This window comes from Pan paniscus, chromosome 9 (genome assembly GCF_029289425.2).
Source record: "Pan paniscus chromosome 9, NHGRI_mPanPan1-v2.0_pri, whole genome shotgun sequence".
In the NCBI taxonomy this organism is placed as follows: domain Eukaryota; kingdom Metazoa; phylum Chordata; class Mammalia; order Primates; family Hominidae; genus Pan; species Pan paniscus.
Genome location: NC_073258.2, coordinates 15,348,887 through 15,374,010, shown reverse-complemented (window position 1 = coordinate 15,374,010; position 25,124 = coordinate 15,348,887). Strand labels below are relative to the sequence as shown.

The 25,124-nt window shown below is 41.0% G+C and overlaps 1 protein-coding gene and 1 non-coding gene across 5 annotated transcripts in view; one reads left to right on the top strand and one right to left on the bottom strand.

Moving 5' to 3' along the window:
* TEAD1 (TEA domain transcription factor 1) overlaps nt 1-25,124 on the bottom strand; it is a 269,886-nt gene that overhangs the window by 15,772 nt on the left and 228,990 nt on the right. For all 4 annotated transcript variants that reach the window (XM_055094135.2, XM_034932165.3, XM_034932160.3 and 1 more), the window contains one exon: nt 3,910-4,050. In XM_055094135.2, coding sequence (XP_054950110.1) covers nt 3,910-4,050 — 141 coding nt within the window. The remainder of the gene's footprint in view (nt 1-3,909; nt 4,051-25,124) is intronic.
* LOC112441290 (small Cajal body-specific RNA 16) lies at nt 23,711-23,882 on the top strand. Its single transcript, XR_003029227.1, has one exon. It is a non-coding gene; the product is annotated as a small Cajal body-specific RNA 16 (non-coding RNA).

Sequence of the window (25,124 nt, the reverse complement as noted above, 5' to 3'; positions counted from 1 at the left end):
ACTGTACAACATGGTGACTATAGTTAATACCAAGGTACTGTATTCTCGAAAACTGCTAAGAGAATATTTAAGTGTTCTTACCACAAAAATTGGTAAGCTATGTGAGGTAATACATGTTAATTAGCTCAATTCAGCCATTCTACTGTGTATGCATATTTCAAAACATCATGTTATACACCATAAATGTATAAAATTTTTATCTATCAATTAAAAATAATTAATTAAAAGTAGATGCTAAAAAACATATAAAGACCAAATAATTTCACAGGAGTAAGTTTTATGTAATCTTTAAAGAATAGTTATTTCCAGTGTTATTGTTTTTATGAAACTAGTGTACATTCAAGACTGAAATTTGGCAAACAGGTTATTGAAAAAAGTATATAGTTGGGTGTGACAGCTCACACCTTTAATCCTAGCACTTTGGTAGGCTGAGGTAGGCACATCGCTTGAGCCCAGGAGTTTCAGACCAGCGAAACCACATTTCTACAAAACAACACAAAAAATTAGCCAGGCATGGTGGCACAGGCCTGTGGTCCCAGATACTCAAGAGGCTGAGGTGGGAGGATTGCTTGAGCCCAGTGAGGCTGAGGCTGCAGTGAGCCAAGATCATGCCACTGCATTCCAGTGTGGGTGACAGAGTGAGACCCCATCTCAAAAAAAAAAAAAAAAGGAAAAGAAAAAAGTATAGACGAATATTACTTATGAAATGTAATGTGAAAATTCTGTGTAAAATATCAGCAAATAGAATGCAACAATAAATCCAAAGTAAGACTGTTTCAGAAATGCTATGGTGTTTCATACACATTGAGGAAATGTATTAACTTGTTATGTCAACAACTTGGAAGAAAAATCATATAGCAACAGTTGCTGAAAAGCATTTGATAACGTATTGCAGCTGTAACTAATAAAAATCCTAAGTAAAATAGGAATAGAAAGAAAACACTTAAATTAGTAATAAAGACCATTAATAAAAGCCTACAGTAAATATAATCCTAAAGGGCAAAACACCAAAACTTTTTCAACTAACATCAGTTAACTGTACAAGGGTACCCCAGGAATCTGGGGGAAAAACTAAAGTTAAGTATGAGAATTTGCTAAGATGGCCATATTGAAGACAGATATGCAAAATCAAGAGCTTTTCTCTATTAATTCGAATCTAGAAACAGGAAATTACAACATATTATATAATATTTAGAAATATATTTAACAAGAAAGAGACAAACCTGTATAATGAAAATGATCTTATTGAAATACATAAAATGAAATGAGACTGCAAATACATTCTTGATTAGAAATATTTAATATAAAATTTTTCCAAAAGAACATCTAAGTTTGATGCAATTACAATTAGATTGCTCAAACAAGGTTTTTGTTTTTCTTTATATGTTTAAGTGATTGAATTATTTGGAAGAATAAATGTTGGTTACTAGCTTAGAAAATATATGAAAAAGAAGAATAGTGAGACTGACTCGCCTCATCAAATATCAGTATATACTATAAAGCCACTGTAATCAAATCCACATGGTACTGGGATACGTAGACACAAATAGTGGGTGGAACAGAACAGTGGGACTCCAGGAACAGCTCTCAGAATAAATGGTAATTTAAAGGGGACAGATCTGTTTAACTGGGAAAGAATGAATCATTTCATAAGTGGTTTTGATACAAACGCCTATCTGGAAGAAAATATAAGTGGACTACTGCTTCACACCAAATGCAGACACACATTCTAAACAGATAAAAGGCTTAAATGTAAAACCCCACCTACCACGCACACCACCTTCTCCATAAAAATTCCTGTGATTTTATCAGTCAAGAGCAACCTTTCCCTGCTCCCTGAATTTGCATAGAGCTTTGGGTGTATCGTCTGAGGACACCAGTAATTTGACATTTGGGAAACTGAGTAAGCTGTCTGGTTCATCTTTTCTCAAATGCACCTGTCCAGGCAGAGAATTTCAACTACAGAGAACATCCCTGACAACTTAGCTATTCACTAACATTGCCTAACACTCATCTTCCACACTCCCAATCACCCACAGGTAACTTTGCTTCCTCCTTCTTAGAGGAGAGGAGGTCATCTGGTTCCAGGTGTCCCAGCCATGTTTCATGATACAGCCACCTTCTCACCTCCTGGGCTTCCTAGACATTATGTTGAGCCAATTCCCGCCCTCCTCACTCATTTTTGTCCTCGGCTCTTCTGTTTATGTCTCCCTCTACTTATCCTAGGGCTAGTGGCTGCTCCCCAAATTTAATCATTATTCCTGTGCCCTTTCTATTCCCTCTCTGCAGCTAGGTCTCCATTCCCAATCCTTAATGCTCAGTCTTTACCAACTTATATTTCCAGTCTTTACCTGTCATCCAAGTTCTAGTCTTGCATCTATAATCATTGCCTATTTCCTCTTGAACACCTTATTTCCTTATCTCTATTAGTGGCAGTACCATCCTTCCAAGCATAAAATGTGAGTGTGACTTTTGACTCTTCCTCCTCATTAATATCCAGTTAGTTTCTAAGTTCCATTCAAAACGTCTTACAGGATTCCCACTGCCACCATTGTGGGAAAGCTCATGACCCCTAAGCTTAAATTGTCCATCTGAGTCAACTCCCCTGAATCCTCTTCTGCCAGCATAACCTTTCCTCAACAACATTCTCATAAGGCCTGTCCATTGCTCAGGGGGCTTGTGCTACGAGGGCCTGCAGCATCCCAAATCCTCATTGCTTAGCCCAAGGTCTTAAGAAATATATCCTTCTCCCTCTCTCCCTCCTCAGCACAAAGTCTTTGTACAGCTAAGGTGGGCTCTTGAACCTGAAAGGTCTGGGGCCACTGCAAATAAAAACTGCTCACTGAACACGGATCAATTAATTGGGTGATGGATAGAAGACACTAAAAAATACAACCTTCAAGGAATGCCAACAACAAACATTATTCAACAAAGCACCTCACCCTGATCAAACAAATATACATCTTTTTAAAGGGAGGAAGGTATGAAACATAAAAGCCGTAAAAAGAGATTGGATCCTAATATATAATAAACTCTATCTAAAAGCGAAGGCAGTGGAAATGGCAAAAGCAACATTATCAAACTCAAGGTATCCTGGTTTCAGAGGGCAGGTGCCAATCAGCTGAGTACCACCTTGACATCTATCTACAATGCCTGGGAGTGCCCTTGGACCTAGGGGTTGGGTGTAGGGAGGGCATCATTCTGAGTGGCAGGGCCTATCTCGACCCAACTTTCATACCACACTACCCCACAAGGCCTCATGCAAAGGTGCACAGCACTGGCTGAGCAGGGCACAGCCGACTTCAGACACAGTCAGAGGACTGGCACGGGACATCCTATTTGCTTCCTTTCAGGTGCTTCCAAATCACTTTGGCTTTTTAGAAGTTAACAGGAAAAAGAAGTGGGAGAAAGAAGGAGGGTGATATGGTTTGGTTGTATCCCCACCCAAATCTCACCTCGAATCGTAATCCCCACATGTCAGAGGAGGGGCCTGGTGGCAGGTGATTGGATCATGAGGGCAGTTTCCCCCAGGCTGTTCCTGTGATACTGTGGGAGTTCTCACCAGATCTGATGGTTTAAAAGTGTGTGGTGGTTCCCACCCACCTTTCTCCTGCCACCATGAGAAGACGTGCCTTGCTTCCCCTTCACCTTCAGCCACCATGATTCTAAGTTTCCTGACACCCCCAAATCATGCTTCCTGTTAAGCCTGTGGAACTGTGAGTCAATGAAACATCTTTTCTTCATAAACTACCCATTTTCAGGTAGTTCTTCATAGCAGTGTGAGAATGGACTAATACAGAAGGTAAGAAGCAGACATCCAAAAATACAACTCTCTGCCCCAAGGAAGGTTTAAAGGAAGCCAACAGTCTGCCCTTGAATGAAGTTTCCAGTATACAGAGGCCAACTTACCTCTACTTTTTCTACTACTTGCTTCCCAAAGGAGCAAACTTTGGTGGAACAGGTGACTGTCATATTTTCAGAACTCTCGTACTGACTGGTTACACCATAAAAAGCCCCAGCATCATCTTGAATATTGCAGTTTAAATCAGCCTGTTGGAAAGGAAATGGAGGTGTGGGTTATTCTCTCATCCTAGGAGTCATGGCACCGAGCAGTAACTTTCAGGGTAAGACCTCTACTTGGCTGAATGAAGAGGGCTGGCTTGGGAAGGTGATGCTCATCTAGAAACAAGTTCAATACCCATCTGTCATTTTTTAAAGAGTTTGCTAATTTGGGCAGTCCTCTCTTGAAATGACATGCTACAAGTATCAATTTTGTTTTACTTTCTTGCATTCAGTATCAGAATAATACTATACCCTTGCAATAAAAGATCCACAAGGTCTTTGAAATATGCACAGAAAGCAGGATATTAATTGGATTCATGTTCACTCATCTTTAGAGATTTTTTTTAAAAAAACAAGAGACTGCAGCTGACTAGCCATTTGTCATATATGTACAAATAGAAACTTTCTTAAAAATTAGAATATCTGGAGGGGAAATGGTTTCTATTAAAGACTGGCTTACAAAGATGTTAAATAATGACTTAAGTTGCCATTCATTTAACACATTTTTATTAAGCACCTACTATGAAAGGTTCATGCTAGACAATGTACGGGTTTTGCCTACAACTGATATGGAAGATACATAAAATAACTATCATTCAGATAGAAAATAAGTTCCATGTCAGAGATACTTAGAGTTGCAGCAATGGAAGGTATGACTTTCCACAGGTGGTCTCAGTTCAGGAATGATTTAGACTGGCACATGCAGGGAAGGCTGGGGGTACAGTGCAGGCCAAGGCCTGGAGTGCTGCATTCTAGCTTCTGGGCATGGATTAAGGACCTCAGACTGGGAGTTTGGAAATGCAACTTGGGCACAGGTTATGGAGGCGAAGAAGACAGTTTAGATTGTATTTTGTAGGAAATGGATACCCCCTTGAAAGCCTGGGTGCCAAGGAAGTGGTATGATTAGCACTGTGCTTCAGAGAGAAATGTCTTCAGCAGGATGGTGGGGAAACTGGCTGCTGCAGCGTTTGATCATTGCAGTGGTCTGAATGTGCCCCCACCAAATTCATGCATTGGAAGCTTAAACCCCAGTGCAACAGTGTTGGAGGTGAGGCCTTTTGGGATGGGTTTAGGTGTTGAGCCTCTGCCCTTGCATATGGGTTAACGCTGCTATAAGTAGGGCTTTCAGGAGTAAGCTGGCTCTCTCTGGCCCTTCATCTGCCTTCCACCAGATGCTACAGATTCGATCTTGGACATCCCAGCCTCTAGAAATGTGAGAAATGAATTTTTGTTCTTTATAAATTACCCAGGCTGTGGCATTCTGTTGTAGCAGCACAAAACAGACCAAAGACAGCCACAGAGTAATAGTTGCCTTCCCTCAAATATCTACCAACCCCCTGCTCCACATCCGGCACAATGCTCAGAGCTGGGGATAAAACAAGCAAAAGCTGAGCCAGGTCCTGCTCTCGTGAGGCTTACAATTAAGTGAGGAACATACCACACAGAACTAAGCACCAGGGAGAGAGGTACGGGGGGACACGAGCACAAATGGTGAGGAGTGGGCCCCCAGGGTCAGGAATGCTTCTAATGATGATGCAACTCAGATCCCAAGAAAGAAGACGAGGCTTAGGCAAGAGAAGCATTCCATATGAGAGAAGAGGGCACAGAGCCAGAAAGAAGTGCTAAAGAGAAAGCAAGAGAGAGAGGATGGCAGGAGAGCTGGAGAGGTGGAAGGGCTTGGGTCTAATATCCTGAGACCAAAGGACACAGTGAGCAGACAGGCCTGGAACAGTGACAGGGCACAACCAGCTCTGCTTTCCAAAAGGCACCTCTGACCATGGCTTGGAGACGACTCCGGAAGAGAGCAGAAAGTATGTGTGTGTGTGTGTGTGTGTATATATATATATATATGGAGGCCATTATAGCAGTCCAAGCGAGAGATGATAAATGTGGACTGCCGTGGTGGTTGTTGAAGCAGAGGTACATGGATCTGACACTCAAATGAGATTTTATATTTTGTGAGGTTTGGCACTTTTTTTTTTTTTTTTTTTTTTTTTTTTGAGACAGGGTCTGGCTCTGTCGCCTAGGCTGGAATCAGTGGTGCGAGGCTCACTGCAACCTCCGCCTCCCAGGTTCAGTGGATTCTCCCGCCTCAGCCTCCTGAGTAGCTGAGATTACAGGCATGTGCCACCATGCCCAACTAATTTCTGTATTTCTAGTAGTGACAGGGTTTTGCCTTGGTGCCCAGGCTGGTCTCGAACTCCTGGCCTCAAGTTATCTGCCCACCTCAGCCACTCTAAGTGCTGAGATTACAGGTGTGAGGCACCGTATTGCACCAGATTTGGCAGATTCTGACTGGCTAATTTTTATACCTTGACAGGCACTAACCACTAAGACCTGAGTCATCATATACTTTAAAATAAGTATCTACATTTAAATTTCCTTTTTGAATTGGTTATTAGGAAAATGTCCAACTCCTTAGGCAAAACTTCCTACTTTCTGTCTACAAATAAAGAGAACCATGTACTCCACATTCCCCTTTTCACCTTATGTGCCAAGAAATTCAAAGCTAAATTCAGAGTTCAACTACAATAATAAACTTGTCTCAGGTGCTTCTAATAGCTACTAACAGTCAGGGTACAGCTCCTTTTACTGGTTTCCAATCTGCTTTAACTTGTACTTATCTGGTTTTATGTTACCCATAAATGTAGTGAGCTTTCCTCACATTCTGCATTTTGGATTTTATGGGGTATAAATCATAAACAAACAAAAATACCCAGGTGTGCATTTTTCTCACATTCAAAGGTTTAACATTTGGCTCCACAAAAGAGCAGCTCAGCAGGAAATCATGCATGTCTTTCCCAAAATGAGATCAGCATCTGAACTCCCAAGGCTGAAGAGGCCCCTGTGTCTAACTGAGCTCCAGCCTCCAGGGCAGAAGGGCTGCCATAAACCTCAGGCACACAGGGGCTCTGAACACTGGAATTCCCATCGAGCTTTCCACATGGCAGTGTTACCTTCAAGAACTGCCACTGCCTCGCTTTGCTGACACCTTAGAATACTTTGCTGTGAAAAGCAGTTCAGGTGCTTTATGGTGGCAGGATTAATGCTGTTATTATTATGATGTAGCCTGTGCCAAAACATTCCAGATTTTTTTTTTTTTGAGATGGAGTTTTGCTCTTGTTGCAGACTGGAGTGCAATGGCACGATCTTGGCTCACCGCAACCTCTGCCTCCTGGGTTTGAGCGACTCTCCTGCCTCAGCCTCCCAAGTAACTGGGATTACAGGCAGGCGCCACCATGCCCGGATAATTTTTTTTGTATTTTTAGTAGAGACGAGGTTTCTCCACGTTGGTCAGGCTGGTCTCGAACTCCCATCCTCAGGTGATCCGCCCACCTCGGCCTCCCAAAGTGCTGGGATTACAGGCCTAAGCCACCATGCCTGGCCCAGCCCAACATTTTTTTAAAAAGTGAAAACATGCATGTGGTAAAGACGGGGGAAAAATAAAACTGTAAAATGGGCATGAACCCCCAAATTTGCCAACCTCCCTAAAGGTAACCAATGTTATCCATTTCTCAAGTGTCCTTTCAGAGATATTCAGCACTTAGGTATTCAAGCATATACATTCCTCCTTTATCACACAAACAGTAGCACATTATATTAACTTTTCTAAAACCTTGCATTAAACATATATATACCTATGCCACTTAGAACTCATATAGTACTAATATGGAATTTCAGTATTATAAAGTACAGCCATTTAAAATAATGAACAGCCACACTTTCTAGTGGCTGCACACTATTCTACGGCACAGATACACCATAATTTAATACACGCTCTACTGATGAATATCTATGATGCTTCCCAATGATGCTGCAATAAGTTTGTGTTGAGCAGAAAAGGTGCATTAGAAATTATTTTTCTTTCTTTCAACTTTAAATTCCTAGCTTTGAAAGAGTCTCCATGTGCTATGAATACACTGTGAGCTAACATTGTACTAGTTGATTTTGATTAATCGAGTTGTTCTGAAAGATTAGTAAATAATCAAATGCAGTCTAGCAAGCTGGGTGTGGTAGAATACCTGTAGTCCCAATTACTCAGGAGGCTGAGGCAGGAGGCTCGCTTAAGCCCAGGAGTTTGAGACCAGCCTAGGCAACATAGCAAGACCCTATTTCTAAGCATGGGGGAAAGCAGTCTAGTGATTTTGGTGTACAGACTGGACTATGGAAGGGAACACAGTGAAATAAGCCATTGTGCATGGGGGGCAGGTGGGTCACTGGGAGAGTAAATAGATTATTTTTTCTGTTTTAAGGTTGACAGTTTTTAAAAACAATCTGTCAATATATATAATTTTAAAATGTTAACTAAGTTTAGAATGGTATTATTCATCATGATGTTAGTAAAATTGCTGAATATGTTCACAACTGTTACGGTTCTGTCTGTACGAGGTTCCATGCTTAAGTAACGCTGGTGAAAGCAGCTGTCCCACAGCAGTGGCACACCTAGCAGATCTGACGCATTTTTAAGACCGCCTTCCTTTATTTGACAAAATGATTTTCAACAATAACCAGCACTCTACTTCAGTTATTTAAAATTGTAAATGTAAAAATTCCCAAAGCAGAAACAGAGAATGAAGGAATGGAAAAAAAGTTCTGTTTCCTCATCTTCATAATCATTCTACTATTGTTGCTCATTGACAAATCTGTTTAACCACTGGAACAAGGAGCACCATGGGGACTGTGGACTCAGACTGCACCTGAAATGAGTACTAGGCTGAGTCCACATGTGTTACTAAAGGAGAAGTAATATAATGGATAATGTGCTTGCTAATTTGAAGCATATAGATGTTCTATATATAAAATAAAAATTCAACATATGTTGTATACATACATATATAAAAAATAAAAATTCAGCTCACACCTATAATCCCAGCACTTTCAGAGGTTGAGGCAGGAGGATTGCTTGAGCCCAGGAGTTCGAGACCAGCCTGGGCAACATAGGGAGATGCCATCTCTACAAATAATTTTTTTTTTTTAATTAGCCGGACATGGTGGCATGTGCCTGTAGTCCCAGCTACCTGGGAGGCTAAAATAGGAAGCTTCCTAGAGCCCAGGAGTTTGAGGCTGCAGTGAGCCATGATTTGTACCACTGCACTCCAGCCTGGGCAACAGAACTAGATGCTGTCTCAAAAAAAAAGTAATTAAAAAAATTCAACACTAACTTCACCAATTATTTAGGACTCAGGCCAACAAAGGAGGTTTTGTCCTTAATATCACCATTAATATGGTGATAATAAAAAGAAAATTGATTTTTTAGATGGTTTTGTCATTGTTTGTAAATTCCCTACAGCCAAGCAAAGTCCTTACTGCTTGCAGCTGCGGCAGACCATTCCTACCACCTCACCATTGGTTTACCATTATCTCTTAGAACTCCCCAAACAACTTTAATATAGCTTCCATTTGGAATGGATGATCTGTAGTTACAATGATAGAATTATTCAAAACAAAGTTATTAAAGAATACCCAACCTACCCTCAGAAACCATCCCAACAAATTACATGTTTTAAAGTTGTCAAAGTTAACAGTTTTACATAAAATTAAAATATACATTCAGAGAAGTAAACAAACTGGAAGTTTACAGCTCGATTAATTTTCATCAAGTGAGCCAGCACCCAGATGAAGAAATGGAAGTCCCTCTCTCCCCCAAATATCCTTCCTTCCAGGCACAATCATCTATACACCTTGCCAGTGTAACCATGATCCTGAAACATCACACATTAGTTTTGTCTGGTTTCTGAACTTTAAGCAAGTGGAACAGGGTTTACAGTGTTTAGTTTTGTTTACTCAGCATTTTGTGAGATTCAACCATGTTGTTGTATATAGTTCATTCATCCTCATTACTGTAGAATATTCCATTGAATGAAAAATGCCACGATCTATCCACCCTATTACTTAGGGACATTTGTGAGGCTTCCAAATGGACCTATTAAGAAGAGTGCTACTATGAACGTTCTTGAATATGCTTTTGAGGGACATATGGATGTGTTTCTGTTGGGCGTTCCTAGGAGTGTAATTGCTCGGTCATAGAGTCTATGTGCATTTTATCCTTCATTTAGATAAGAGGTAAGGAGAAACAGTCTGAGAAAATTCTCTATTTAATTATTAGTGTAAATTTAAGAGATTAGATTTTAAAAGGCTTCCCAACTAACAGTAAATAACCAATTTGCCATTACAACTGCTTTGTAATTACCCTTGAACATGGAAAATAATTATGTAGCTATCCAACCATATCACAGATGCTCTTCACGAATTTTCTAGGAGGAAGTATTGATGTAAAATATAATTATCAAGATATATATATAATTATCAAGATATATATAATTTTATATATATATATATAATTATCTGTCAGCTGATAGTGTTACGGCTATTCCAGAAAGAAATGCAGTCACTGAACTCCCATGAAGCGAAGGTAATATCAAAGAAAGAATGCTAGCATTAAGTCAACAACAAAGAAGTCTGGAATTTGCAGAGTTCATTATCTACCCTACTGACACGTCCCCCTCCCAACTGAAAATCACTCCAGGTGGAAAGCAAACCTATTTCATGTAGTTCTGAAGGCAAGAAAATGAGTTTTTAAAAATGTACCACTATCAGAGATACAAACTATTTCTGCCTAACCAGCTTTTACCTAACCACAGGATATTTTCTAAAAGTAAATAAAAACAAAAATCCAAGAAACAGTTGAAAACTAGTAAAACTTATCTTTCCAATAAATTCCAAAGTCAAACCATATCCCATCTTCTGGGCACAAGCTAGCCAAAAAGGCTGGTCATAGGCCAGGTTCTGCAGTGTTAAAAAACAACACTTAGAAATATGGCTGGGGAAGGTAAGTCCAGGGAAATGAGTCCTTCTAAGAAATCTTCTCCCTGTTTGCTCTAGAAACAGAGACCCTAAACTCTAAGCTGAAACTTAGTTCAGAGGTCAACTCTCTCCTACCTCCAAAAGCAGAAATCCTTTCCACAGCATCCTGACCTGCACTGCCTTAAAGCTAAATACTTTCAGACACAGGAAAATCACTTCAATAATGCTGCTGGGCCAGGCACACTGGCCACTTACGCCCAGGAGTTTGAGACCAGCCTGGGCAACATAGCAAGACCCCATCTCTATTTATAAATAATAATACTGCCAGACAGTCTTAACTGTTAATGCTTTTTTCTGTTATATTAATTTTCTCTGCTACAAATTATCACACATTTAGTGGCTTAAAACAAGACAAACTAATTATTTTATATTCCTGTAGGTCGGAAATTTAATTCAGCTCCAGGCTGGCTAAGATCAAGGAACTAGAAGGGATGCAACTCCTTACTAGACAGAGGCTCTGAAGAGGGTTCTGTTTCCTTGCCTCTTCCAGCTTCTGAGACCACCCACATTCCTTGTCCCGGAGCCCCTTGCTCCATTTTCAAAGCCAGAAACACCAGCCGAATCCTTCTCACATTGCCAGCTGTCGTCTCTCTGGATGTCTTCTTTTGTCTCCCTCTTCTGCTTTAAGGGACCTTGGGACCATGCTAGGCCCACTTAGATAATCCAAGATATTCTATCTGCTGATTAACAACTTTTAATTCCCCTTTGCCATGTAATGTACCATTATCCACAGATTCCATGGCTACAGAGGAGGCATGTCTGGGGATCCATGATGCTGCCTATTACATCTGTTAAGTTGAAATGAGCTCCTCTGTAACTTCCATCCAGAACTTCGGGTACCACAGACCTAAGAACACTTCTGTAACACAATTCTGCAGTTTTCTCTCCTTTCTTCCTTAACTTCACCATTCCTCTCCTCCTCCTCACCCACATAGTTCTTCAGGTTCTGTTTGCTTCCCAAGATTCAAGTTTTACATTTACTTTTGTTAAACTCTACAAAGTTCAGTCCTCCACTCATCCCATCCAGTCCGACACTGGTCCAGGCGTCTGTGAATGCTGCTTCTCATTTGTCATCTCATCTCAGACACTGGACTGAAGCACAGGCAGCAGAAGTGAGAGATCTGGAATCACTTTTTGGGTCTCACTTTTCTCATCTTTATCCACAGGGAAGATGATGTGTTTCCAAAGGCCACGGTGGTAATATGAGGAGATAATGCATATAAAATTCACCTGTAATCTATAATGTACTATAAAATTTACAGTCATTAACAATATCTATAATCACTCCTGTTCACTTGTCAATTTGAAATATTGACCACAATAGAGATGAAGACAGAGCCTCAAATCACATCTACAGACACTGACACCTTTCCTCAACGAGACAAGAGTCTGTAATCAATAAACACGATAAAGACTGTCACCATGGAGCCAGTCTTGGCCCCAACCCACATTTGTCGGGTGTGTGGCACAGATGCAACACTGGCTTTTTCCAAACAGAAAAATTAGGACTTTTTCTGATTTGTGTTTATGACGGGTCTTACGTATTGAGTATAACAGCTCAAACAGGTATAAATTTCTCAAAAGGCATGATTAGACATGTTATAGAATTCTTTCTGGGACTAAAAAAAGGCCATCATTAACACGTGTGTTGAGTGAATTAAAGACTTTAGGGTCTATTTGTGGGCAAGTCCTGAAAAACAACAAAAAGTCGAAGCAGAAGCCGGTTTCAATGATGGGCAGAGGAAGCGGACAGCAACAGAAAACAAAAATACACCCCATCAAAAGTTTCCAAATTCTTTCCCAAATCATCCTTCTCTTATACTCATTACTTCCACAACTGAAACAGTTTAGTCCCCAGATAAGAGTCTGGATTCGTTTCTCCTCTATTACCTCTTACTCAGTAAGCCCATTTATTCATGGATCTGTTCTGTTTTCTGAGACAGAGTCTCACTCTGCTGCCCAGGCTGGAGTGCAGTGGCACAATGTTGGCTCACTGCAACCTCGACCTTCTGGGTTCAAGAGATTCTACTGCCTCAGCCTCCCAAGTAGCTGGGATTACAGATGTGCGCCACCACACTAATTTTTGTATTTTTTAGTACAGATGGGGTTTCACTATGTTGGCCAGGTTGCTCTTGAACTCCTGACATCAAGTGATCCACCTGCCTCGGCCTCCCAAAGTGCTGGGATTATAGGCGTGGGCCACCATGCCCAGCCATCCTGGATCTGTTTGGTTTAAATTTCATGTTTTTGCCTTTTGGCAGTAAATATGAAAAATGCAACACTCTCCAAAGACTGACCCTTCCCATTTCAAGGGTAAGGAAGAATGAAGCCTCACCCAAGTATGTGGGATCTGAAGTCCTTGGAGGCGGGTGCTAGGCCAGGGGACAGAGTGGATCATCCCTGCAAAACCTCCATCCTCTGGAGACCTGGTTGTGGGGGCAGAAGGATCAGGAAGTGAAGGCTACTCCTGCCCAGTGAAGAATGGGAGTGAGCAGCTCACGCAGTGGCAGCATTTGGTGGATGACAACAACTTTGTTACAAGCTTCATTGGGGAAAAGCCTGCTGGAACAAAGGCAAGCAGATAACCTCTAAGGCGCGAGGCAGGGGGACAGCAGGGGCACAGGGTCAGGAGCAGGCTGTGGACCTTCCCTTCCTATCCAGAGGGCTTGGAAGAGCTGGGGAGAATGACCTGGTTGCAAAAATGAAAACATCAAGAGGACTGTCCCCAACCAGAGACAGTCTAATAGGCACTGATGGCTGCAACGAGACGCTGGCATTTTAAAACACTACTTTGAACCTCTCTTCTTCATCCTCTCCGAGCAATGATCAAAGAACCAAGATTTCAAATTGTGAAGCAATTTTTTCCAATGGTAGCATCTGGCTCCTTGGCAGGCGGTGCTGGGAGCTGGGCCCTGTGGCGGGCAGCCATCCAGGCCTGCCACATGGTAAGGCTCGGCCAGGCAGGGCACGCAGTGCGGCATTGCAGCTGCTCCCACAGGCACCAAAGGACAATCGCTCTGCACTGGGCCTGGGGCTGTGGGGCAACAGTGCCCCTAGAGGCACTACTGCCATGGGCAGAGAAGGGGGAGGTCTGGAGAAAGCTGGCTGCTCTAAAAGGCTCCTCGCCCTCTCATTTGCAGGCAAGTGCCTTCTGGCTAAGACCCTTGAAGCCAGTCCCATTGACATTCAGAGGCTTGGGGTGGGTGGGGAAGCTGGGCCAACCGTGAGACAGCTCCCCAGCAAGGAAGCCAGCATGTAGGGGGGGTGAAGGAGCTGCCCTCAGAAAAGAGTCTTTGAGTGTGTTCACTTCGGCCCTTATGCCCTGCCCAACCCAATGATGAGACAGCAGCTGTAGCCTGCCTGCCACAGCTGTTTTAAATAAGAATAATAGGAATAAACTCAGCCGTGGCTCTTCAAGTTACTTCCCGCTAATTATGGCATATATTTACATCTACAAAATAGAAGATTTTTAAAAACACCACCAAGGGCCCCTTTATTGTGCAGATTGGCACCCCTATTTGAATTTCATAAACATTTGGCACTTCAAAGAATCTTAAAAGCTTGCTCTAATTATGCTATGCACTGGTTGAAAGGCTGCCCGTCTGCACTGCAAATTCCTACAAATACCAGCATTTAGTTTTTCAAAAATTCAATTAATATCACCCACACAACTTCAGGTGACCACTAGTGGCAACTTCACATAGTGGCTAGGATGAAAGAGTCGGGTCTCAGCTCCAACTACAAAGCAGCTACACGGGCCAGTTCTTTCCAATAGAGGCAAGTAATGAGTTCTGGGTGCCCAGCTGAGCTGGCCCCAAACCTTTCTCATTCATCAGGTGTGTGAACACTGGCCCAGACACCACCTTTCCCAGGAAACAGGACCTTTTTATGGTTTCAAGGTTTTGTGCATGAAAAGTTTTTCATAGAACAACAATAACAACCCCAAGCCAATGATACGTAAGTGAACTAACAAGTGCAGAGTTGCCAGATAAAACGGGGAACCCAGTTAACTCACATCTCAAATGAACAGCAAATACTTTTTCAGTACATATGAACATATATACCACCAAATACTGTATAGGACATGTACACCAAAAAAGTATTCATTGTTTATTTGAAATGCAAATTTAACTGGGCAACCTGATAAATCTGACAACTCTACTATCAAGAAACCTTTACCACAAAGAATAAAAACTGAGACTTACCCTCAAATTATCATTGCTGTAAAAGGCATCATATGTCCAAGACACTTTAGGTAGGGAAAATGAAGTTGCAGGAAACACTTGGAGCATAATCCCTTTTTAGTAAAAACAAGTGATGTATATGTATACATATAATGTTTGTAGATACATACGTAAAAGTCTAAAAGGATACATTCCAAATTTTGGGATCTGGCTGACCACAGGCATGTATGTGTGCAAGGAGGATCTCACTTTTTATTCTATATTCTTTTCAACTGCTCAAACTATTCATAACAAACCTGCATCACTTTTTTAATTTAAAAAGTAAATTAACATGGGGTGGACTGGGGGGTAGGAGGTACCGTGGATCTTTACCTGCACATGGAGAGGGCGTCTCTCACACCACCAAGGGCCTAGGTTCAGTTTTAACCAACTGAGTGAGATCCCTGAAGTGTCCAGTTAATCCAACTACGCCTTGCAAAACTGGGTCTGAAAATATGCAGCCACCCCGACTATGGCCCATCAATTCTTTCCTTCTCAGGTTTTTCTTGAGGTGAAATGGTAAAGGTGACAGCATGAATCAAGCTAATTGTGGCAGCAGCTCAGGTGGGATCGTGGCTTAGCATCTCAGTCTGTAGCCACAGAAGGGAGTGGAATTAAATGGCCCCAGAAGGAAGGGACAGACCCCTGACCTGGGCTTTCTTAGCAACCACAGAGCCGAAGGACCCAGGACAGAAAGTCTTTTAGGAATAGCTGTTGGAATGAATTCCTCCAGGTCAAGGCAACTCCCAATGCAAGAGATTCTGCCGGAAGCCTGAAGACTTCAGAGTCAAAGGTTAAAAAAAAGAGAAGTATCTGTGGTTTGATAGAAGAGGATGGGAGGAAAAGCAATGTAAGCTTTTGTGCTCATTTTCCAAGCTATCCTATCTGGTGAAATCCATGATTTCATTCCTACTACGTTTTAGGCTTTGAGAGGATTCGGGTATGGTCTTTTGAAGTGAATGCCCCTGTGACCAGTGTTTCCACCCACATCTCTCCCTATTCTCTGAGTTCGGTAAGCCCCAGTGGCCATGGGGACCTCTCGCCACCTCCCAGGACTCCTTGTCTGTACATGAGTATCCACTGCCCTGAAAACTCCTTCTCACTCCCCTTGCACTGACCAAATTCTATCAAGATTCTGTTTAAATGCCATGTCTTTGTGAGCCCTTCCGAAATGTTCTCAGGCAAAAAGGGTTCCACCTCTGTGCTTCCACAGCAACTTCTGCCCACTTCCACTACAGCTCCTACCCCTCGGTGCTGTTGTTCACCTGCCCACATGTCTGCCATCCCTCACCAGACCCTGAGCCTGCAAATCAGAACTCTCAATCACATCTGCTTCCCAGTTTTCCAGAAGCAAAGACGAGATTGGCAAATGTTTGTTGAATGACTTTCTAGCAACGAGATGGCCCAGAAAAGCTTTCAAGTGAGTCTCTTGAGGTCTCCTTTTCCTCCTACGAATTGCTTGTGGATGATTCCTCAACAAACTCTCAGGTGGTAATGTGAGCTGGCAATGTGGCAGAGTGCCCAATGCACAGCAATTTCTTTAGGACCATTTACTGATTGAAATAAAATAACTTTCCAGGTAACTTAAAAAAAAAAAGCCTTGAAAATCTATTATATACATTGCAGCACTGAACACAGGCCACAGATAGGGTACGCTCCCTTGGAAAGGCCTACAAAGAAGTTTGGCATCCAGGGTTCGGGAACCAGGAAGGAGCAATCCCAAGCAGCGGTCAGCATAGAAAGTGCTCACAAGCTCCAGATATTTTTCTTATGAAAACAAACCAAAATGGGCGGATATACAAATTTATTGATTTCTCTCTTCCTGTGCTTACAATAGCAGGGCCTATCAAGAGATAATTTAAAAAAAAAAAAAAAGACTCATGTAACCACAGTCTACTTAAAATTTAACATGTATTAGCCCCCAAGTACCTCTGAATATCGTGATACTTCTCACTAATCTTTCTTCTACTTAAATCATTTCATCACTTAATATTGTTCAGTTAACTTTAAAACACATTTTGAGATGAGATAGAAGTAGGGAGAAATGGAAAACTTATTGAGCTGAAAGGCCCCTCCTTCCTGATAGCAGTTCAAAACATGTGGAAAGCAAACGATTTCGTATTGTTAACTCCCTCTTCCATGAATAGCAACAGGACGTTTGGTTCCAAATGACAGACTCAGGTCTACAATTCCAACCTAAATCATGCAGAATACAATTAGAAACGAGCTGAGACTCCAATGGGGGTGGGGTCTGTTCTGCTGGGTTACTGTGCGTCCAGTTTCTTCTCTTTAAATAAAACCCAGTTTTATGTAGAGTGACTGTCATTTTGTTGAACAAATGTGATTTCATTTCTACCAAGACAAAAACATCTTCTAATGGCTGTCCTCTTTCCAGGTAACTTGCTTCCCCTTTTTTTGTTTTATAAAATCTTCTCACATCTGCTATGGTTAGTGAAAGTAGGCTTGCTTTTTCTTCCTTTAAAAATAATAGGTTAAGAAAGTAAATTGGCCAGGCATGGTGGCTCACGCCTGTAATCCCAGCACTTTGGGAGGCCAAGGCGGGTGGATCACCTGAGGTCAGGAGTTCAAGACCAGCCTGGCCAACATGGCAAAACCCCATCTCTACCAAAAATACAAAAATTAGCTGGGCGCAGTGGCAGGTGCCTGTAATCCCAGCTACTCGGGAGGCTGAGGCAGGAGAATCGCTTGAACCCGACAGGCAGAGGTTGCAGTGAGCTGAGACTGCGCCACTGCACTCCAGCCTGTGAGACAGAGCGAGACTCCATCTCAAAAAAAAAAGAAAGCAAATTAAGTAACTATGTAGACAGTATTGTTTACACTGAATGATCATAATCCCAAGAATTTTAAAATACAAAACAATTTTAAATAAGTATAGGATAACATCATATATCCTGGTTTCTAAGATATGACTAATTTGATAATGATTAGAGTGAAAGCAGAAATATTAAATGTATATTTAAAAATTTGTTATAACCTGGCAACATGATACAAATCCGTAAGATTTCATTTTCATATTGCTTTCTTCTTTATTATTCCAATCAAAGTTTAAGACTAAGCCTTTATTGTACTAATTATTATTATGAATAGTTTTGGGTTATAATGTTTATGAATAGAATGTTAAAAGCATACAGCTTTCTTTAGAGCAGTGTTTCCAATCTTGACACCCTTGAACATTATTAGGACAGGAAATAGAATTCTGAGGCCCCTCCAAAGGTATTAGTCTCAATTGCATGTCTTATTTGGTTAAATCTGTAATTTTATTTCCTTCTGTAAACTTCATATAGCTAGAAATTAACTGCTTTTGACAGTCAGCTGTGAGCTACACTTGGGTTTTTGTCCTTCAGGATGCATGACTGAATCATACTCATGTCTTCTAGCTCTGGGAATTCAATCTATGATCAATTCCCAAGGCTGTTGACATTTTGTTACATTAATTGCACTGTCTGCCACGTCACTGGCAATCCATCTGCCTGAATCTCAATGCTGCAATGAAGCACAGCTTCATCCATTTGTGGGTGGACATCCCTCTTTCCTAGAGCCTACACAGCACCTGATCATGTTTTGTAAGGAAAAAAGAAGTATGACTAGCTGCCAGTACAAGTACTTGCCTCATTTATAAAAAATCTGGTTCCAAAACTCCTCTTGAACCATAACAATTTCAATGCCACATCAATGTGTAATTTTCCGAGATGGTTTAATTAGGGATTTAAATTTAAGCTAAAATTCAACTGCTATGGTACTATAAAGTGCAAATAACTCAACTAAGGTGTCCAGGGAATGGCAAGATGTCTTCTATGCTGGCCAGGGTCAGGTGATAATAACCAGTCACAACCTATTCCTCTGCCTAGGGGTGGAGAAGATGCTTTTTTGTTTGTTTAATTTTGCTTCAATTTCTGGGATACATGTGCAGAACGTGCTGGTCTGTTATATAGGTATACGTGTGACATGGTGGTCTGTGGCACCTATTGACCTGTCCTCTAAGTTCCCTCCCCTCACCCCCCACCCCGCAACAGGCCCTGGTATGTGATGTTCCCCTCCCTGTGTCCCTGTGTTCTCATTGTTCAACTCCCACTTATGAGTGAAAACACGTGGTGTTTGGTTTTCTGTTCCTGTGTTAGTTTGCTAACGATGATGGCTTCCAGCTTCATCCATGTCCCTGCAAAGGACATGATCTCATTCCTTTTTATGGCTGCATAGTATTCAATAATAGACTGGATATAAAGAAAATGTGGCAAAGTGCTTTGGATATCAACTGACAGAAGCATTCCAATTTTAGAACTGTTGAAATGGGAACAAGTCCATGTCTTAGAATTGAAGAAATATGGTATTTCAACCTTAATAGTAATAATTGTTTCTACAGAGAATGAGGAAGAATCGAAGACTTTTGAGTAGGAAGAAAAAATAAAAGCAGATGTAGAAGAACTCAAATAACAAGTGACAATAGAAGATTGTTTTTTGTTTTGTTTTAAATTACACCAGTCAAGGCTGATGAAGATGCCTGGTCTATTCATGCATGGCCTGAGAGAGTAACTGCTACAACTATTTTAGAAAGCAACATGGTTATTTACACACATAACCATGTGTGTAAATCACACCACTGCACTTCAGCCTGGGCAGCAGAGCAACACTGTCTCAAAAAAAAAGATAATTTGAAGTACAATGACATATAGCTAACATATTTCATAAGGTATAAAAGTGGAGTGTCAGATTTCACATATTCCTTGATCAAAACTACATAAATATGTATCACATTAGGTTATATTCATGATGCATTTAGGACTGAATTAAAAATTATATATTCCCAACTGTCTAGAATGTTATACCTTCATAATCATAATATAAAAATAGCGCTGCTTTCTCCTTCTAATGGTAGTTGCAGGATCTCACTAACTTGTCTAGTTAAGACTTAGACTCCAACCTGAATTTCCTGGTAATAGTTTATTCACCTTAGGTTTTGTATTCTTTTATGTGATGGTCAGTCAGGTGCGGCCACAGAGCACAGGAGAAGTTCAGGAAAAAAATTTATTACACTCAAAGGTCCCCAAGACAGGAAGCATGGCAGGCCATCAAGGGCCACATGGAAAGATACTAGGGTGGTCAGGAGGCAGAAGACAAGAGGCTAGCTTAGACCAGAGCCTTTCCTGGGCTTTCCATGGGCAGGGCAGGGGAAACAGAGTGACCAATTAAGGACTGACTAGTTCGAATAACTCCAGCTGGCTCTAAGCTTCAGAGGTGGTCCCTAGTTGTCTGGTACCATTCCAGGGAATGATTAGGGCAGAGGAACACTGTATCCTGGGGTGCCTGGACCACATAGAGGAGGTCTGGTTCTGGACTGGTTGGTTTGCATATGAAAAGCAGGCTCCTGGACTATCCTCTGTTAGACAGAATCATTTTCCTACTCTAAGAATTGGCTAGACCCAGAAAGGCCAGTCTTTTCCCAGCAAGAAAGGCTTTTTAAAAAAAATCAGAACATAATAATATACAGAACATATATATGAAAATACACCTTAGCTCCCATGTAAACATACACCAGAGCATCTCATAATGACAGGACTTCAAAGAGAAACTACCAAGGCTGCTATCCTTCAGCAATCACCATTAGCTTCCATTTAAGTGAAGCTATGTTGGGATGGTTTCTAGTGACAGAACCGTGCTCCCTGAAGAGGCCATGCACAGGTTTACACAAAGAGCATGGATTCTGGAGTCTAGCAGATGTGGCATTTACTAGCAATATGATGTCACAGAAGTCACTTTGCCTTTGTATGGTTTGATTTCTTCATGTGTGAAGTGGGACTCATCACATGTATCTCACAAGGATTAAATAATATCAAGTATGTGCTTAGCCCTGGCACAGTGTTTGGCTTAAAGAAGGTACCAGTTAAGTGTCAGGTTCAGGTACTGCTGAAAAAGAGAGGAACCTCTTCCCTTCCCTTCCATTCCTGCAAAATCACCTTTTCTCTCTTTGTAATTAAATACGCTGTAGAATTAAAACACATAGGAGTAAATAAAAAGAGGGCAAAAGAAAAAGAAAGGAAATGAATAAGAGGCTGTCATGAAAAGGAAAATATAATAAAACTAGAAAAGGCAAAATGCAGAGTCTCTGTAACACTCAGTAAAAAGAAGCCCATTACTCTGCTGACTGAAAAATTGTTAAAACACCGACTGCTCCCTACTGCTGTCACAACTAAATTCTGGATTCCTTCTCTTTCCAAATTTTTCTACTCACCTATCTTTCCATTACCAAGTGAAGATTCAGCTGCAACACACCTCAATGCACCTGAAACATACGTTACACACACCCTGTCTCAGTGCCTTTGCTTACCAGCCCCTCATCTAAGATGTCCCCTGTAATCTGTACCCCAATACTTGCAGACATAATGGCTGAAGGAGAGGAACCCCTAAGATCTTACTGGTGAGAATGTAAAATGGTACAACCACATAAAAAAGAAGTTTAGCAGTATCTTAAAATGTTAAACATAGAGTTACCGTAGGACCCAGCAATTCCACTCCTAGGTAGCTCCCCAAGAAAGATGAAACGGTATGTCCACACAGACTTGTCTACAAAGACTCGATAGCACCATTATTCATAATAGCCTGAAGTGGAAATGATCCACATGCCTATCAACCAGTGAATGAACAAAGCAAAATGTGGTATATACATTGGATGGGACACTAATTCTACAATAAAAAGGATGCACCTCAAATACAACACAAGTAAAAGAAGCCAGCTGTGAAAGACAATACACTGAATAATTTCATTCATATGAAATGTCTAGAACAGGCAAATTGATCCAGACAGAAAGTAGATCCACAGTTGCCTGGGGCTGGGGGTGGAAATAAGAACTAACTACAAATGGGCACAGGAGATCCTTGCAGGGTGACAGACAAATTCCAACGCTGGATTTTAGTATGATTATGCAACTCTGTAAATTTTTCTAAAAATAATTAAATTGTACTTTTCTTTCATTCTTTCTTTTTTTTTTTTTTTGAGAAGGAGTCTCACTCTGTTGCCCAGGCTAGAGTGCAGTGGCGTGATCTTGGCTCACTGCAACCTCCGCCTCCCAGGTTCACGCCATTCTCCTGCCTCAGCCTCCCAAGTAGCTGGGACTAGAGGGGCCTGCCACCACACCCGGCTAATTTTTTGTATTTTTAGTAGGGATGGGGTTTCACCGTGTTAGCCAGGATGGTCTTGATCTCCTGACCTCATGATCTGCCCGTCTCGGCCTCCCAAAGTGCTAGGATTACAGGTGTGAGCCACCACGCCAGGCCTAAATTGTACATTTAACATGAGTGATCTTTATAGTATATAAATTATACCTCAATAAGGCTCTTTAGAAAGATCTTAACAGATAAACAACCATTCATACGGGCTTTAAGGGGTCCCACACCATGAAGGCATGAGACACTGTAAAGCTTTTATGGTAGAGGGGTACTCATGCTGGCATCCTTGACTCTGTTATTCATTTATGCTCTGGGGCCTGGGATGCCAGTAGAATCTTCCACCCTAAAATCAGTGGAGTGACTACTACTTGGCTCATCACCATCCCATTCGCCTCCAAGTGTCAACTGGCAGAGCTGAGGTGCCTGCATCTGGGGCTTAAATGCAGGTACTTTAGATAACACATAGTATTTTTCCACAGCAAACCCCTCACATGGTCTAGCCTGACCGAGCCCAGGTTGGACGTAGCAGATATTCTGAAAACCAAATTCAGGAATGATCAAATAAACAGGTAAGAGTCAGGCTGATACTGACAGCCTAGAGACTTTAGGCCATTTGAAAAAGAGAGAAGAAAAGGACTGGGTATAGAGTCTCTGTTGTAACAAAAATAAGCACATCTGCTAAGCATATTGCTAAAAGATATTTCGAAGGGAGTGTTAAACCTACTTCGGAAACACCCACTGGAAGCACCTACTGATATCCAAGGATAGATATTCTAAATGTAATTCATTCTTACTGAGTCATTAGAGGAAGCCAATGACATTTCAAATTGCAAACCGAATTTAAATTGCCTTCCCTCCTTTATTTTAACATAGTTATGACTGAATTTCTTTATAAAGGTTAAATATTCCTAACAACTCTACTGAAGGAGTGATGTTTTCTATCATATTCATGGAAGTTCTCCATTTTAATTCTGCAAATCTTAATAAACAAGTATCTGATCTCGGAGTAATTGTTTCTAAATTTGCACATCTCCCAACAGCTACCATACTCTAAACATCTGCAATCTAGACTTTGTTATTTGAGGATTCATGACTGAAGGGCCCCACCATGGAAAACATTTATTAAAATCATCCACTGGGTAAAATAAGGGCAATTTTGGAGGCAAAACCAAAAAAGACTTTCTAAGCGCACTCTATGCTACTTTATATTCAAACAATATGCTAATTATCAGAAATCTTATTTAAAAACACTACTGTTGAATTTGAAATTACTGAAAATGGTTTCTCTTCATAACATTCTATAATTCCGAATTAGCTTTTCATTCACTTGGATAAACAATCCCTTTTTACATCCTTTATAATAGTGGCTCTCAAACTTTTTGATGACAGGACCCCTTTACACTCGTAAATAAATTATTGATGTACCAGACAGCCTGACCCTGACCTAAAGTAAATTCCCAGGAGACACCTTTCCTGGGTTTTGAATTTGCCGTAACAGGTGCGAGCATTCTAGCAGCAGTTTGGTGATCATGTACAATACTGCAAACAGGACCAAATAAATTATTGAGGACCTCAAAGACCTTTTGCTTACTATAGGTTATATCTATATTTTCTGTATTGGAAATTAAAACTGAGAAAATTTTAAAATATTCATTCATTTTAAGAAATAATAAGCTAATTACATGTTGATATACATCTTTTTAAAAAAATTAAACATGCCTGTATTTTTAAAAAATTAGTGAGACAGGTAGTGCTGCTTTACATTATGTGACAGACTCCTCAGATAACAGTGGTCATTTTCCTTTGATACTATATCAAAAGTCAACAAGCAGTAGTAGTTTCTTAATGGTAGGCTGGAATATGGAATCTGAAACCATATCAATGAATTTTTCCAACTCTGTTACATTAAAATCCATTGCTCTAACACAATATCAAATTACATTTTGTCAATATCATCCTGGATCTCATCAGAAAAGTCTTTAAGTACTGAGAAGTTCACTAAGGTAGGCACAAATTTCCCAGTATTCTAATTTTCATTTGAAAGCCCAAATTTTATCTTTGGCAACAAATAATGTCATTTGTTTTCCTTGATGTGATCGACTTATGTGTTCACTTTCAATGTGTACTCTAGGTTGTAATAAAATTCATGAAGGACTTTTTTTTTTCAACTGCATGAATTTTAGCAGCAAAGCCACTGCTCTGATTCATACTAAAGCAGTTCTATCCCACTGCTCTCGTACCATCAGTGTGAATATAAGCAGAATGGAAAAGGCAAATCATGTCTTTGTATTATAACAAAAATAGTTCTGACCTTGTCAACCCATTAAAATGATATCGAGGAACTCCCTAGGGATTCGCAGGCCACATTTTGAAAGCTACCCTGTTACCATATAACTGATCTCCAACCACCATCCAAATTACTAGAAGGCAGCCACCAATTCAGAAAAGGAAAATGTGACTGTGATCGCTTTTTCAGGTTGTCCATGTGTATTACGGATCCAACATCCATTAATATAAGTAGAAGGCTACATCTACTATCCAAATTTCTTTTTTTTTGGAACAGGGTCTTGCTCTGTTACTCAGGCTGGAGTGCAGGGGCACAATCATAGCTCAGTGCAGCCTCGACCTCCTGGGCTCAAGCTATCCTCCCACCTCAGCCTCCTGAGTAGCTCAGACTACAGGTGTGCACCACCACACCTGATTAATTTTGTATTTTTCGTAGACAGGGTTTCACTATTTGGCCCAGGCTGGTCTCAAACTCCTGAGCTCATGTAATACCCCTGCCTCAGCCTC